The sequence below is a fragment of the Micrasema longulum genome, unplaced genomic scaffold, assembly GCF_059751315.1.
Source record: "Micrasema longulum isolate JH-2025_06_02 unplaced genomic scaffold, ASM5975131v1 h1tg002537l, whole genome shotgun sequence".
Lineage (NCBI taxonomy): Eukaryota > Metazoa > Arthropoda > Insecta > Trichoptera > Brachycentridae > Micrasema > Micrasema longulum.
The window spans coordinates 110,752-128,187 of NW_028279677.1; the positions used below are offsets into that span (position 1 = coordinate 110,752).

The window sequence follows — 17,436 nt, forward strand, 5'->3', positions numbered from 1 at the left end:
AGTGCCTTGCAAGGGCTCTATGATAACCCTCACTTGATTTCGGCTGAGCTTTATTAAGTCGAAGGCAAACCTTTGCGAGTACCCTTTTATCAGTTCCTTCGTATGGTGCTAACCAGGTACGTATTTTCAAAGCATTACGCTCTACTTCCTGCCCCATGACCTAAGTTTTATTTTTTTTAATAAATTATTTGTATTATTTACCTGTTAGGTACGAAATACGAGTACAAAGATAAATAAATAATTTTAAAAAAAAGTTCTGTTCTCTAATTGTGACAGCAATTGTTTTCTACAGCGCTATAACTCGGATCGTAAGTATCAGCATTGTAAGTCCATCAACTTTTCAATCACAAAACTAGTACTTAAAATACTTTGCTTATTCACGATAATAAATTTTAAAGCTGTGCTAAGTTTAAGGCGAGTAAGTTTAAATTAGAACTTTACAATGGTAGGGAGTAGTGAAGTGTAAGACAAGCATTGTATTCATGAGATTGCCTTTAAATTATGTTTTGGTTAAAGTTATTGTAAACTTAGCTGGTTTATCAATTTACGTACCAAATAATATAATAAATAACAACGTTAATTATAAAAAAAATACCTTTGTAAATTTTTCAAATACGTGTTTGAAGACTGACACTGGGATTTAATACTTTTTGGATTTCAGGGATGAAGGTTTTTTTTAATACCTAAGCCGTCATAAAAGAATTATAAGGTAATGTGAAAATTTAGGCATTTACAGGGCTTGTGACCGGCCATTGGAAGGTTTAGGTATCCTTTTACACTGTGTATCATTAACTATTTTGCCTTACGTTTGTAATTTTCTTGCCTACTTATTGATTATCAGAAGTTGTGTTGGTATCTATATGCAAATCACAAATATTGGACACGTAAATGTTAAACAGTGTGTAGAGGGATCACTTAAGCCAGCCGATGACAGGTCATATACCCCTCCCTCTCCCTTGTCACAGGTGAGATTATTATCATCATCATCTACCTATCCACATCTGTTAATGTATGGGTCATAACAAAAATGATATTCATTTATGAGTTTTTTTTCTTATTTTTTTATTTATTTTTGTAAAATATTTTTTTAATTTTAATTTATTTGCGTACTAGTTCAATCCGTAAAAAAGAGTAGATATGTTTTTTATTTTTTTATAATTAAAACAGGTATAATTGAAATCAAACACGACTTAAGAAAATTAAAGCTAGGACTAATAAAGAAAATATATTTCTACCTCAAGACAAGATCTGGTCTTTATTCATGATTGTTTAAATCTAAAAAAAAATACACCAAAAAAGTCCAGATTCTGTCTCGAGTTTTCAATGCGACACGACTTCTGTCCGAAGTTCATAAAATCAATTTATTAATGTTACACAAAGTTTGAATTATTTTTATAACTGCTTAAGTTAAACATGAAAATGAGTTTTAAGTAGCGTTCCTACTAGCTCTACATGTTAAACATAACACTTTTATTTCCTATATTGTTTTTAAATTAATTGAAAACATTCCGAAATACTTTTCACTATCCTGCCAAATTTGCCTTACGATCCATTAAATAATTAGATTTTTTAATGTCGATATGTTTACTGTTGGTATACCATTCAAATCTTTTAAATACGTAATTGGTATATTGAGAAAAAAATATTTGAATATTTGACTAAGCAAATCTTTTCCAGTCATCTTTAGATAAGATATATACGAACTCATGAAACTATCTCAGTTCTTTCAAATAGTTTTAATTGATGACATTTATAAAGAAAATATTTGGTCATTGGAACTAATGGACCAGAAAATATCTTTCTCAAAGTCATTTTCGTAGGTTTACACATACTTACCTAAAAAATAAATCTCAGTAGATTAAAACGATTTAATTTTTTTATAAAACTGTATTTGTAACTAGTTTTCTCAAATCGTGTCATTTGGAGAGTTTTATCAGTATTTTGCTGCCTCGAGACGCCAATTCCGAGCTTTTTACTCGCCTGAAATATCCCCTTGCAGATAGATTCGCAAAACATAAGACACTTTCAAGTTCTATTCCTGGAAAGTATGCTTATTTGCAGTCAACTACTATCGTGAATATTATTGACTGAAATCGCTAGTTGAATTTATCGCATTATATTGGCTTACCTACTAATTCTGAAAAATATTGCACTTTTAGTATTTTAATTTTTGTAAGTAAACCCATATTATAAGATTATTTTAACAGTTTTGCAGTTAACAATATTTTTCTAGTCATGTCAATAAGAAGGTTGATTATTTTTTGCTTTAAAACAAAATGAAAGTATATTTGCTTATTGAAAATTCTAAATATTGCTTATATCTTTAATTTTTCAAATCATTTGAATAAAAAAGACGCTGATTGGTTGTTTTGTAAAACGTTTTTCACCAAAAAAATACGAATTTGTTTAATTTATATTTTTATCTTCACAACAGTGCATTTTTTATGTGTGTTGTATTAACTCATAAAAATAGTTAATTAGATAAAAAAAACATCCTCGTTTAAAAACAATAAAATTAATATTTTGATATCAGTGGTAATCGAAACCTGAATTTTTTTAGATGCGCGAAACAATGGTTTGAGCGAACGAACCACGTAGCGCAGGTTAACTAAATACTATTGATATGAGCAGAACGTCATACAGCGGTGCCGTTATTTACAAGATGCCAGTCATTTTTACTCGCGTAGCGGTGAACATGTTTGTATCTGAAAATAGTGCATACGTGATTTGGTATTGAATTGGTATTGGATTTGTTATCATAACGAAATTTTATCAATTAAAAAAAACTATTAAAGTTTTTAAGTTGCACTTAACCTAGAAATTCACATAAAGTGGAACAATTAAACGTAGTTATGCAGAAATCAGTCAGTCCAGAATTTAGAAAAAAATGAAATATTTATGTTATCGAGTGCAGTAAAGTCAATTTCACCTATTTTTTGTTAAAAACAGCGAGATAGATTTCATCCAAAAAACTTTATTAATCACCTTCTGAAAATGGTGTCGATCACAAAAACGGCATTCCTTAATTTGAAAAAAACTTACTATATATTTATTTTATTACTAACTTACTTAAAAATATTTTGAGTTTGTCCAAATTTTTGTAGACAAGGACTGGATTCAACTCCCCAGGGAGCTGTTTATATTAATATATTACAACAGAGATGAAGAATATGTTCTTCAAAATATTGTTTTTAAATTACCTGGTCCATGAAGAAGTATAGAAATTGAAAAAATAATATTTTCAGGCGTTGCCTAGTATGTAGGTGAAATAATTCAAATAGATGAATCTCACCCGCATAAATAAAGGTTTCAGCTCTTTAACTTCACAAACATCAACAGATGAAAGAATTGAAGGAATATAGATGTTCAAATATGGGCAGAATGGTGAATGTTACACAGTGTGTAAAGTGGCCACTTAAACCAGCCATTGACAGGTCATAAGCCCTGTAGATGCCTGGACTTCTATATTACCTTCTCTTTAATGTTCTTCATCTCTGTTGTAATATGTTAACTAACTTACTATTTGAAAAATCTTACGGTACTGTAAAAATCATCCAATCACAAACAGATTCTTGTTTGTAATATTTAAAAAAACTATTATATTTAATGTTTATCATTGGTTATAGTCAAAAACATTTCAATTACTGTTTTATTTATTTAATTAATCCAATATTTAATACAAATACAACGTTTATAAAAGAAAATGTTTATACAATAGGTACATTCAATATAATTTCCTTTTTATTTATAGATGTAGCCACTCTACTGGCCCACAGACATGTTTCAGAGTGTCAGTGTACTATTTATTTTATAAATAATTGTAAATACTTTCACATCAATTGGTGTATAAAAATTAAAAAAAAATATGAAAAAATATTCTAAAACAAAAAAAGATATCATTATTCACGCTTTTGACGAAATTGCTATAATTTTTCTGCATAACATCGTTCAATTGTAAAACACCTCACTCCTGCAAACGATGGTTTTCGACTTCCGACGACTCCTCATATTTAAAATTAACCTACTCATAATGCTAGGTTGTCTCCGCCGCAAAACGTCTCCGTTTTATGAAAAAAAGTCATTAGAGGAAGTTGATCAGTGAATAAAATTAGGTTAGCTAACAGCCACTAGACAACGGTACCGCTTTCTTTCAGTTGACATCTCTGGGTCCATGTAAAAATGCAAAGTTAACATTTGTCTTCAATTGTCTATACACGGTAAAATTAAAATTTCTGTATAAAAAAAAGAATATGCATACAATTATTATTTCTGATCACAAGCAATTACAGGTTACCGACAAAGGCATTTTTCATTTTTATTTAAATATACACATTTTGGACATAAATATCGATTTTACGTTGTACCGTCTCAATATGTACCGATGATGATTAATCATGGCCCAGGTCACCGCTAAGCCAGCTGTCTTGTCACGCTCACCGCATCACAGCGTACCATGGCCGCCAAATAACGACAGCGCTTTCAAGAAAATTATAGCTTTACTAAAAACATGTAGATGTTGTAAAAATTAGAAACTATTGAAATTTTTGAACATTAAAAAAAAAACATATTTATACGGCAACAAACACTGAAACCATTTTTTAATTTAAAGTCATTAAAAAAAAGTTAGTTACTTGTTTGTCTCTACAACAAAACAGTCCTACATATAATCCTATCCTTCAGTTTAATCGGCAGAACCTATTTGTCCTAGGGGATTTATATTTGACCCAGTTGCGTGTTAACTCTGGTATATTTTATAAACAATTAAATCTTCAATAATATATTTGCACATTTTCGCAAAACTAAATGACAGCACTTTAAACTACCTACAATTGAACCGGTTATTCAGAAACTCCTTTTCAAGAAGAAATTTCGCTTCTAGGTTTTAGGTAAAAAGATAATTTTATTCCAAAATAATAAATAATCATCATCACCAAGTTCGACAGCCCTGGATAGGCCATGGCTGTATCCAGAGTCTCTTCCGCTCTTGCCGGTCTGCTGCCCTTGCTCTCCGGTTCCTTATTTCCAACGTCGTCGTATCCGCATGATGCAGTCCATCCATCGTATTTCGGGCCTTCGTGGTCTTTGTCGTTCTTGTGGCGCAGATGTACTTAGTCGTTTTATGGGTTTCTAAATAATAAATATTTTACTATAGTTATTTAAAGCATTAATGTGCTGTCAAAATTTCAATGAGTTTTTTTATAAATTTTTTTTTTAATTCATAAATTTCTTAAAAAGTACATGTTTTTGTAAAATTCTAAACATATCTATTTTTACATATCAAGTAAATGTTATCACTGTTAGCTTCTAACATATGCCGTATCAGCAAGTTAGTTTTATATTTTTGTGTTACTACTATGATAAAGGTGTAAACTGGAATTTTATTGCTAGTGTAGTTAATAGCTTGACGAAGAGAAAGGGAAAATTTTCGAAACCGTTGATTAAGGAAAAACCACTAAGTGGTTGCACACAAATATTAACTATGATTTAATAAATATTTTTTAATTTTTCATTAAATATGATAAAAAAATAACATCAGATCCCTTTACCTAATAAGACATGTCAAAAGTTTGATAAAAAAATTAATTAAAGTTATCATTATAATAATCACACAATCATAATCATTATTATTATCAGCGCCCAGTGGTGCTCATGGCACAGCATTGATACTTCGATTGCAGCATATCGGGATCAATTTTATCACGTGGAATGCAAAGTAATCAGTCTTGTCAGAGTCAATAAAGTAAGGCAGAACAAACTTAAAAAACAATATTTCACACCCCTCTGCCAGGAATCGGACCCGGGACCTCAAATATTGTAGGCAAACACGCCAACACCACGAGGCGGACTTATTTCCCTACGATTCAATTTTTCAGAATTTTTACCTAGAGTAGCCATCGAGTTGAAAATACTCGTTCAGTTTTCTATCTCGATTTTACACACAGAACTGTATTCTTCATTTTCTCGGACACATAAGAATAATGCTGGTTTATTAATTACTGACAATTCTTGATGAAAATTAATTGTTCTTTAAAAATAACAAAAACTTTTATTAATTCACCTTTAATCTACTTGGACTACATTTTTACTCGTTCATTTGACCAATTAGCGCTTTTGCCCCCTAATGATGCAATCAAAAAATGCTCGTTAGAGAGTGAAAGCGCTGATTGGTCTAAAAAGAAATTAAAATTGTTCAAGGTATTTTTCATTTAATCTTCACTTTTGGCTACCGTGGGTTTGGGGTTTCGGGTTCGTTTTTCGAGAAATTTTACTCAAAATATAATTCAACTAAATCACTGCCACTGGAGAGATATCCTAAACGTCTTTATACTGCCTTTTTTTTAAAATTTATTTATTTAAGAAGAACAACAGTTATTTTATAAAAATAGTACATCCATTCAGTTAAAGTTTTTCACAAATATAATGCGAGAACAAGTTACAAAGTTAGGAGAAAAAATAATATATATGACAATATACAATATATATTGTCTTAAAATCGACATAAAAATAATAAATAATATAATCAAAACACACTTCATTTTTTTCAAAAAAAAACATTCAACATTTAAATCGGGTTATGGTGTCGTGAAATTTGTTTTCTATTTTCTAATAGTAAATTATTTACAACTCGTTGAAAATAAACCCAAATTGAAAGTTCATGGTAAATCATAAGAACGCAAATATTATTTTTTTCATTATTAAAACAATGTTTCGTATTAAAAAACAAAAATGTCAACCAATATTTGTCCCGATAAATAATTAACTGATATTTTGCTATAAGGTACACAAATATTCGTGTTTGTTCATATATAATAATAAAATCCTGATATAATATTGTGCACACACAAAATAATTTACCGACATACAGCGTGTATGGTAAACTCTGTCACATCCAAAACCACGATATGAGCAATGAACTTTATGAGCAATATGAACACGAAGACACATTAGGTAAGGAATTTAAAATTAATCATTTTTGAAACCATAGCAACCTTTTTTTCAAATGTTGAAACTTTTTAAAATTGTTTTTTTAAATATGTCAATATGTCATCTTGCCCAAAGCGATCATTGTGGTTTCAGATGTGACACGGTTTACCATACACGCTGTATAATTTACAAGTTTATTATATTTTTGAAAATGATAATTGTTCTTAAAACTGCAACTAATATGAAATAAAATATTTACAAATTAAATGTAAAAAAAAAAGATTTTTTTAAATCAAACGTAAAATAAAAATATATATTGTTATAGTAAAGTTTATAAGTATGTAAATCAACAAAATAACAAATTTCTTATTTTCTTACAACGCTTGATCAAAATGTAACTTGAATGATAGTAAATATTTGTAAAAAAATATTTATAGACTTTTCGATGTCTATTGGTTTTGAAACATACCCACATCTTTGTCAGGGCAAAATTAATGTCGGCTTCGTGGTGTAATAGTAGGCGCATTTACCTTCCATGCAAGAGGTCTCGGGTTCGATTCCCGACATGGTTGAAATGAAATATAATTTAAAATGGTGTTTTTACACTATAACATTACATAGTACCTAGACTGTTACCTGAAGCGTAAGACTGATCACCTTACATTTATATAATAAACATGATCAAGATTCACTGCTTTAATGTACCAATGCAGTGCCCTGAAAAAAGAATAGCGGTGATGACAAAATTAATGCTTTAAATAAAAATACTTGCAAAAGTTATATTACGGTGGTTATGTATTGTTATTATAATTATTGACATAGTCGTTTTACTTGTATTTTAAAAAGTTTTTTTTTTTTAGTTTAAAAAAAATAAGAAGTATAGTGTCCTTTACCCATTGAAATGCTGATATGGGAAAGTTGTCAATTATTCATTTGTTTTATATCGTTCGTTTATCTTTTGAATTTTCTGCAAAAGGTGCAAGAATTATATTCAAATTTAAGTTTGAAGTTAAGTTAAAAAGTTAAGCTTTTTCCATGCATGGGAATTCCTATCTTCATGGACTAGGAAAGTCTGTAGTAGGTACGAGTATAACCTCATGGAAACTTGAGCAATTATTTTAACTGCATCGCTGGTAAGTTGGAAAGTTGTTGAGAAAAGCTTCTACACTTCTTCCCCCTGACACTGGGAATGAAAGGAATAAGAGAGAAGGTTTTACAAAAACAAACTAGTAAATATCCTTCCCAATAATTTACTTCTTCTTTCAAACTCATCTGGAGTAATTATTTCGTGGGTCGAATAAATTTTCATTTGACCCTTGTCTGTCTGTACGGACGTAGAATTTATTTCCAATTAGAAATTTATAACATATATGTGGATCATTAAAATCTTTTGGAAAAATATTGAAAAAGTCTTAGTTAATTCTGTGTGGCGAATTCTTGTCCAATGATGATAATAATTATTTATTTTCTGTTGTAGAATTTTTGTATTTAATTTTTAAAATCTAAACAGTTAACGCTGTATCTTTTAAAACGAGAGAGAGTAGATTATATTTTCGCAGTTGTCCAAATAAGAAAACATAGAACTCTGTTAGCCATAAATTACGATCATTATTACGAAAAAAATAAAATTATCATCACCATTCCCACTACATTGATACACCAATCGCAGCGTATTTATTCTAGTGGAAGAATACATTTTAAACAAACGTTTTATGTCATTCAAGTCGGGAATCAAACCTAAGACCTCCAGCATGGTAGACAAACGCGCTGACCATTACACAACGAGGCCGAGATAATAAATATTAAAATAAACAATAATTTGTCCAGTCCACTCTTTTTTTATAGTAATAAAGATTTTACTCTCTCCATTTTGCAACTTTACAAAGACAATGATAACAAGATTTATCCCCTCAGTGTTTTTTGGATATAAAATAAAATGATATTCATTAGTAAAGTAAACCTTGACATGGAAGCTTGTGTGGCTTCAAAACCGGTTGGTAGAACTTAAAACAATGGATGTTTATCAATAAAGTAGTTTTATTTCAATTTTAATAATAATTTATAATTTGACGTACGTGATTATTTTTTGGCTACCGACCTTTTTTTATTATATGAATATACGTCATATCGTTAGATGTTTAAATGTCAGTTCAAATGTCAAACGTCTTATGATTTGTGGAATTTTTAAGCTGGTGGGTGATTTATAAAATAATAAAATCGTGTATTTTTATGTATCAAAAACATTTTTCACTTTGGGTTATCACATTTTATACTTGTGTGTATACAAATTTGTGCAAACCACTTTTATTAATATACGTCGACTTTTTGATGATGAAGTAATAACCCCGAAATCAGTCGGCGTGTAACAAAATAATACTGTGTTTTATTTCAATTTATAAACAAACGAGCAGTTTTTATTTCTTTGTAAAACTCACGTATTCAGTTCGATATTAAGCCAATACATACCTTTTTTCTTGTGAAAGATTCGAAAACTAATTTCCTTTTTCCAATGTTACATTTCAGCGCCCTTTTAACCAATGCGTACAGAAAACTAACAGGACTTACAGCTCAAACAAGATCAGATCCGGCCAATACGGACTAAGGAAATGAGCTTTTTTTAGAACATACGTGCAAACGAACGCTGCCAGGGTTCACAAGAGCTTTCAACCGTGCTGACGATAAAAATGTGAGTGGAACTCTCGGCAAACGAAGCCTTGGCGGGAAATTCAACACGAATCGGTTCGTTATTGAAGGAAACTAGGTAAAAAAAAGGTCCGTACCAGACGATAGCTTGTAAAGAAGTTAAGTGTGGGTGAAATGTTGAGTGACTAAGTTAAAAGACTAACGGTGGTAAGAATGGGGCTTCAAGGGTGGAAGCTTATTATACTCGTCACATTCTGTTATGGTAAGTGCAAATTCTCTTTATTTATTTATTTCAATTTTAATTATTGTATTAGGTAGAATTCTATTAAGTATAATGATTACCAGAATTGTGGAATCGTGGTATTGTTACCGACCCTGCTCAACCGCAACTTGATTCTGATCCAATTGAAAAAACTCCCAAATGAAAATATTTAGTAAATGTAAAAATACAGTTTTTTTTATGTACATTTCTTTGTCAATGCGTATTGTAATACATAGTATCTTTCATCAACAATATTTTGAGTTTGTCCAAATTTTTGTAGACAAGCACTGGATTCAACTCCCTGGGGAGCTGTTTGTATTAACATATTACAACAGAGATGAAGAACATTTAAGAGAAGGTAATATAGAAGTCTAGGCATCTACAGGGCTCATGACCTGTCATTGGCTAGTTGAAGTGGCTACTTTACACACTGTGTAACATTCACCATTCTGCCTATATTTGAACATTTATATTCCTTCGAGTCTTCCATCTGTTGACGTGTGTGAAGTTAAAAAACTGAAACCTTTATTTATGTGGGTGAGATTCATCTAATTGAATTATTTCACCTGCATACTAGGCAACGCCTGAAAATGAAATATTAAATTTGGACAAACTCAAAATATTAATGATAAATCCACCTGGTCCATGAAGAAGTATAGAAATTGCAAAAATAACATTTTCAGGCGTTGCCTAGTATGCAGGTGAAATAATTCAATTAGATAAATCTCACCCGCATAAATAAAGGTTTCAGCTCTTTAACTTCACAAACATCAACAGATGAAAGAATTGAAGGAGTATAGATGTTTAAATATGGGCAGAATGGTAAATGTTACACAGTGTGTAAAGTGGCCACTTAAACCAGCCAACGACAGATCATAAGCCCTGTAGATGCTTAGACTTCTATATTACCTTCTCTTAAATGTTCTTCATCCCTGTTGTAACATATTAATAGTATCTTGCATTTAAATCACTCGCCAAAATGACTCCTAAGTACCTCGATTCTTGGAATCTTCCAGTTGCTATCTAAACAAAAAAACTTTTTTATTCACAAAAATTTTATATATATTATTATATAATATTTCCTTGGCTGATTGAGTATTACTGTAAGACCTATCATAGGCCTTGAAAGTGCCTAAAATTGAAATTTCTCACAGTTGATCAGAATATCGATTATAAAATATCGAATATAATTTATTCTGATATGCAAATTCGAGCAATTATTTTAAAAACTAAAAAAGTCCTCACTTATATTAGTTTTCATAAATTTCGTGTTCCACTTTTTAGTTGAATGTTTCACTGCGTTTGTTGGCTTTTTTACGTTGCACTTTTAAATCTAGCTGCGTAACATTTTCAAAATAGCTAGAAACCGTAACGTCACGTCTTAATATAATATGCAGCTTTATATAAATTAAAAATGCTGTCCAAAATGGAAATGATTCCATCTTATTTAAAAAGTTTCCAAGAAAATTATATGACGGTATTTTTTCACATTTTCACGCCGCAAATTCAATTGCATAACGAGTTTTCTGAGTTGTTATGCCGGCCGTTTACACTCTTCACCAAATTTTTTGCTGCGTCAATCATCAGGGTTGATGTAGTAGTCTACAACAAACAAACTTACCAAGATGAGACCACTGCGAAAGCAAATTGAAACTTTTCTCTGGGGCTCAAAACAGAAAATTATTAAGTTAAGAAAAATAGGTCTCTCAAAAGAACTTATGATGTGCATTGGTTTGACAATAAGAAACGAAAATACAAAAAAAATACACGTCCGTTTAGGTGACAACTTATAATTTTGTAAATATTATACACAGCTCCTAGTAACATAAATAAAAGTAATAGAAACAATAAATTTACATCATAATGTTTATAAAAAAAAACCCCATACATATTCTTTATTATGTTAAACTATGACTGAGTTTGTATACTTAGTTCAAAAACACTGATTTCTGAATCTTTTTTCCTTAAAACAAAAACAAACAAATCATTTTTCCATTTACCCTGTTAGGGTAGTGAGAGAAGATAGAACGCCATATGACTGTCTTTGCATACCGACTTGGCTTCTTCTTTTTTTCTATTCTGCTCAATGTTTTTTTGCTGTAAATATATTAATATAATGTTAAGTTGCTAGAATTCCACTCGTCTATGAGCTTTGAAGCTGCAAGACGATTGAAAATCTTGATTTAATTTGTAAATGTCATAAAATACCAAAATTTTGAAAATGGCGTCTAGAATTTCAACCGTTCATGCGCTCAGTAGCTGCAAGACGTGCTAGCTCATCTAGCTTGCATCTAGCTCCTTTCTGTAATAATTGAAATAAATCATAACTGGAAACGAGGATCTAGAAGCCCAAACCTCTAAGCGCTCTTTAACTGCAAGACGTGCTGGGATATTTATTTATTTATGGGGCTTTTGAGATGATTTTCGCAAAAATGACGGTGTATAAATTATCCTACTCTAATTAATGATTTGCTTCATATACGCACGCCAATTATTGCATGCATCAACATTCACATGGTAATTTTTTTCAGCTGTTTTTTGCTGTCCATTCGCTCTACTTGTCCTATCTCCTTTCTTGATTTTGTCGATAATGCTTATCTTAGCCTTACATAATGTACTCATCTCAATATTTGTGCACCTATTTTATCTTTTAAGTATGATACTATCGTCATCATACCAAACGTAGCATTAAAAAAGGTGGTTTTTGATCTATTTTTTTTTTTATTCAGAAAACATACAGTCATACATAAAAAGTACTTAAAACAACAATTTTTTAACATAAAAAGACTAATAGATAAATTAAAAAGATATAAACATTGAATGTGACAAAAAATAAAAAAGAATTTTAAGTGAGAAAAGAATAATTGTTGACATTTGCGTTTTCCATGGAGGTAATAAATTAAAATAAATAAAAATACCGAATGTACACTCCGAGCCATCCACGCACACACATGAACGCACATATAAAACATACACAAACATATACATTACATGCGGCACATATACATAGCATAAACCACTCAAGATGTACATTCAGCAACTATCCCAAATAATCGACCCCATGAAGAAATTTTCTGTACAAATGCAACGTGCAGTTAAAAATGTCTACATCAATACTGAGTCCGTTATAATTTCTACAGGTACGTTTAGTGAATAAATTCGAGGTATAATTGTTTTTACAGGTTGGTACATAAAAAAGGGAATTTAATCTAGTTTAGCGAAGAGGACAACGGAAACCAATATTTTGTAAAAGATACGGCAAATCAACTATGTTATTGAGAATTTTGAAAAGGAAACATTAAATCATATCTAAGGCGCCTATTTAATCTAAAAACGTTTTCAGAACCATGTTTAAATTTTCTTCAATAAAAAAAAACATTACTGTTCAACTTGGATGTTACAAATTGTTTTCCAAACAAAAATTATAAATACATTTACTTGCTAGCGATATTGAAAAAGTGTGCGATCATGAAAATAAATAGAACAAAACAGATGCCACCTCCCTTTCCCTGTATCATTCAAGATAATTAAATTTCTCATCTGGATAGTATTTCTTTTCGTTTACGTGTCCTAGAATTCTTATAAAGCCTGTTTTTATTCAGAAAATAATCCTATGTATCAGGTATGGCCAACGGGTCTGGAACTGACTGGTCTATCTCGAAGCAATTTAGGTCAATCTTGGATGGATTTGTAAAGCTTATAAAAAATCTAACGTTATTTTTGCTTGAAGAAATCGTTGAGAAAAATATGAAATTTTTCTTAAAAAATGTCTCAAAAACTTTAAATTTAACGCAGTGATACAAAACGCTTAAGAATATGATTTTCCATGATCACTTTTCTAAAACACATAATTAAAAAATGAAAGTGGTAATTCTATATTATTACGTTTCTGCTGAAACAGTTATCTGTTGTCAATGTTTTTTTTTTGGGTGATACCGTGAGTGTTGGAATTGTTCTGACATTTAAGATACCATTGCAGGAGCCGTCTTCAAGATAAACTGTGTGGCTCTTGCAAAGGTAGCCGAAATGTCGGAACAAATCCAACGCACACGGTATCACCTAAAAAAGAAACATATTGATAACGGTGATCGTGAAAACCTTCGCACTTATTTAGTTATTTGTTTTGATTTATAATCATAATATTATGTACTTATTAAACATTATACTTGTATATTATATACTTTTATATTTAAACAAAATTTGGTTTGACTGTCTTAATAAGGTTATTTACCCTGTTTTAATTATGATGTACGAAGCCTATGTCAAAAGTAAATTGAGTTACATGATCGCCTTCTGGGGAACTGGCAACATGACAGACATAACAAGAATACAAAGACAACAAAATAAAATTCTTAAACTAACATACAACCTACCCTACCTGACCTTTACGACTGAACTGTACAAAAAAACACACCAGTTTGACATAAACTACTTGACTAAAATTGATACCTTAAAAATTGTGCACAAAATAACACTGGGAAACATACAAAACGACGACATAATATTAGTCAAAAATGCTGACATACACAAATATAACACTAGACAACAACAACACTATCATATTGAAAAAGCAAAGACAAACACAGGACAGTCAAAAATACTACATAATGGACTTAAACACTACAACGACCTACCTTACTACTTGAAAACTTTTACTAGAGACAAATTTAAAATCAATCTGAAAAAGCACACGATGACTGAACTAACGAGACTAGACGAGACATAAAATGACTAGACAATATTAAATTTCTAATGAAACCCTAACGGATTTTTTAAAGTTGTAAATAAATAAAAATAAAAATTTAAAAAAGACAGACAACAGTACATATAAAAATCAGTAATCAATGCATAGTAAAAAAATTAAGGTAGTAGATACAGTGAAAATATAGCGTAAACATAGTGGAATATATAGTCATGTATACAATTTTGCATTACTTTGTTATCCTTTTATTGACACCTAGTAATATTACAAAACAAAATAAATTCTTGCAAAAATAACACAAAACACATTTATTTATTATTTTGTTTTCAATGAGTACCGCCCATTTAACAAGCGTTCTATTAACATAAATTAAAACTCCGATTATCCAGTTTAATAGGTGCCAGACGTTATCCGGATATGCGGAAATCCAAAAAATTGGATGAATATTTAAATTTTATCAATGTTTTGAAAGAAAACGCAAAATTTACTGTAAGACTACCTTTTCAGTGCTTTTGTAATAATACAGCGAATAGAAATCACATTAAAAAATGATAAACAAACGCGCTAACCGCCAGCGCCCTTTTCTATTTCTTATTGTAATTCTCCTTATTTCTAATTTCCTGATAACGATCCCGATATTTGACAATCCGGATGACTGGACTTCAAATAAACAAATAAATGTATTTATTAATAAATGCTAAGTAAGAAACTTAGTGTAGCATGAATTGCAGTCCAATGAAGAAGTTCAGTGGTTTTTTAATTTTTTTATTTGTTAATAGACTATAAAACTGAGCAAAATTTTTGTTTAGATATATCGTATTGTCAGTGCTATGATTTTTTAAAGTTTTGTAATTATAAAATTACTACGCTTGTGACGTCTCAAATTCTCTTCTGCTTCTTCTCGATAAGTTCTTCTTACTGATCGGTTGAAATTCCGTAAACCGAAAACCTTCCACAATCTCTTATTATTGTTGATTAATATGAACTAGTGACGTCGGCGTCGTTCAAAATAGTTTTTTTTGTACATTTTCATGAAATTTTTTGGTATTATTTAATGTTTTTATTTTAACAGCGTGTGTGAAAACATTTTTTGTATCCAATTACCCATAGAGCTGAAGTTTTTTCACTGTAGTGTCGCCGATTCCAGATCAGGAGGTCCAAGGTTTGAACCCCACAGTACCATAACCTATTTTTCATTTACATGATTATTTAAGGAAGTATGAAATTGAAAAAATAATGATAAAAGTAAATTTAATGCTGTCAAAATGAGATTCCTTAGGCAAATAAGTGGTAAAAAGATGTATGATAGGTGCACAAATGTCGAGATCCGTGAACTGTGTAAGGCTGAGACATGCATTATCGACAGAATCAAGAAAGGGGTGCCGCGTTGGTTTGGACATGTTGAGCGAATGGACAGCGAAAGAACGGCTAAAAGGATCTAAGATGCTTATATTGATAGATGCAAAACACGAGGAAGACCGAGAAAGGCATGGCACGATCAAGTCCATTAAATACTTGAAGTTAGACATGTCAATAGTAGGAATAATCGGCGTGCGTGCATGAAAATAAGTATGAATGTAGAGAAATGGAGGTCTGTATGCAAAGACGAATTGATATGGCGTTCTTTTTTCTCTGCCTACCCCTACGGTAAAACGGCGTGATGGTTTGTCGTTGTTGATTATTTAAGACTTATCTCTGTATTAATTTGTTCGAGTCGCACATAATTTGGTACTGTTTTTGATTAACTCCCAAACAAATTGCTAACAACGAAGAAGTTGGTTATCCCTGTGACGTGTTGTATACGTGTGCTGTATGTGGTCTTTGGTACAAAAGATTTTCTTGGCTGATTCACGAGTCATCATCAATCATACGGCCTTAGTCCTTGTGGGCCTGTAATGCTTACACCTGTTTACTGGAACCTTTGTCTTACGGTAGAAACAACGACGGACTATAGCCTGGGAATATTAATTATGGCCAAAATTCCATAAGCTTTTTCCCCCATCTCAAACTACGGAACACATTATTTTCTATCTAGTTCACGGCGCATTTGATGAGATCATTAATTTTACTCTAAATACGAATACATTTTCATACGAAACACAGGAATCAATCCATTTTATTTGATTAATCGACCAATCAATTTTGACTTGTTTACACTTTCAGCCCGGGTGATCGTTCAATTATATATACATGAGTTTAGAGATTTTTTTACTTTCGTACCTACCAAAATTCAAAAGCGGCGAGTTTATTTTTTAAATTACGGTAAATCTTCAAATGATGTCTCCATTTTTTATAGTAAGCGTTGGTTATCAGCATTACATTAATTTCTATCATCCTTATTAAATGAGCAAATTTGGTTGGTAAATTAAATTTTCCGTTTTGTATTGGGAGCCAAATGTCTCGGGGTATAAACTGAACTAATATTTTTTGCATTCCTTTCCTGTCAAAAGGAAGTAGTGTTGCGAACTCTTGGTGTTGAAATTGTCAAACGTAGTACCTACCTACTGACAATTCTTTCACTATGACTTAATTGCAGCTAATAATCTTTAAATAAGCGGTGCTTAATGAATGATTATGGGATTCGTCTTTTTGGTGATTTGTGTGAAATATTTAAAAAACCATTAAAAATACCAAAAACATTCAAATAATTCCGTCAGTACATAGAGAATCAAAAATATTTTTATATCCGTAGGAATTAATTTTGGTCTAAAAGGGTTAACCTATTTATCAATACCTTTTTACTCAGTTAAGCCAGACCAATTTGTCTGTTAGTATTTAACTGGTGTCAAAATTGAAACCAGTTCACAAAATCAATATACTGAACGAATTGATTTGAGGATTTCAAATGAAGCGTAATTTTGATAGTAATTCAATATAATAGACACGTTAATAGAAAATGAGGCAG

The 17,436-nt window shown here is 30.8% G+C and overlaps 1 protein-coding gene across 1 annotated transcript in view; it reads left to right on the forward strand.

The window, feature by feature from the left end:
- The window catches only part of LOC148271998 (cell adhesion molecule Dscam1-like), a gene marked incomplete at its 3' end in the record, with an annotated part of 29,819 nt that overhangs the window by 2,576 nt on the left and 9,807 nt on the right, over positions 1-17,436 (forward strand). The window contains exon 2 of the mRNA XM_088240641.1: positions 9,448-9,829. Coding sequence (XP_088096767.1) covers positions 9,781-9,829 — 49 coding nt within the window. The remainder of the gene's footprint in view (positions 1-9,447; positions 9,830-17,436) is intronic.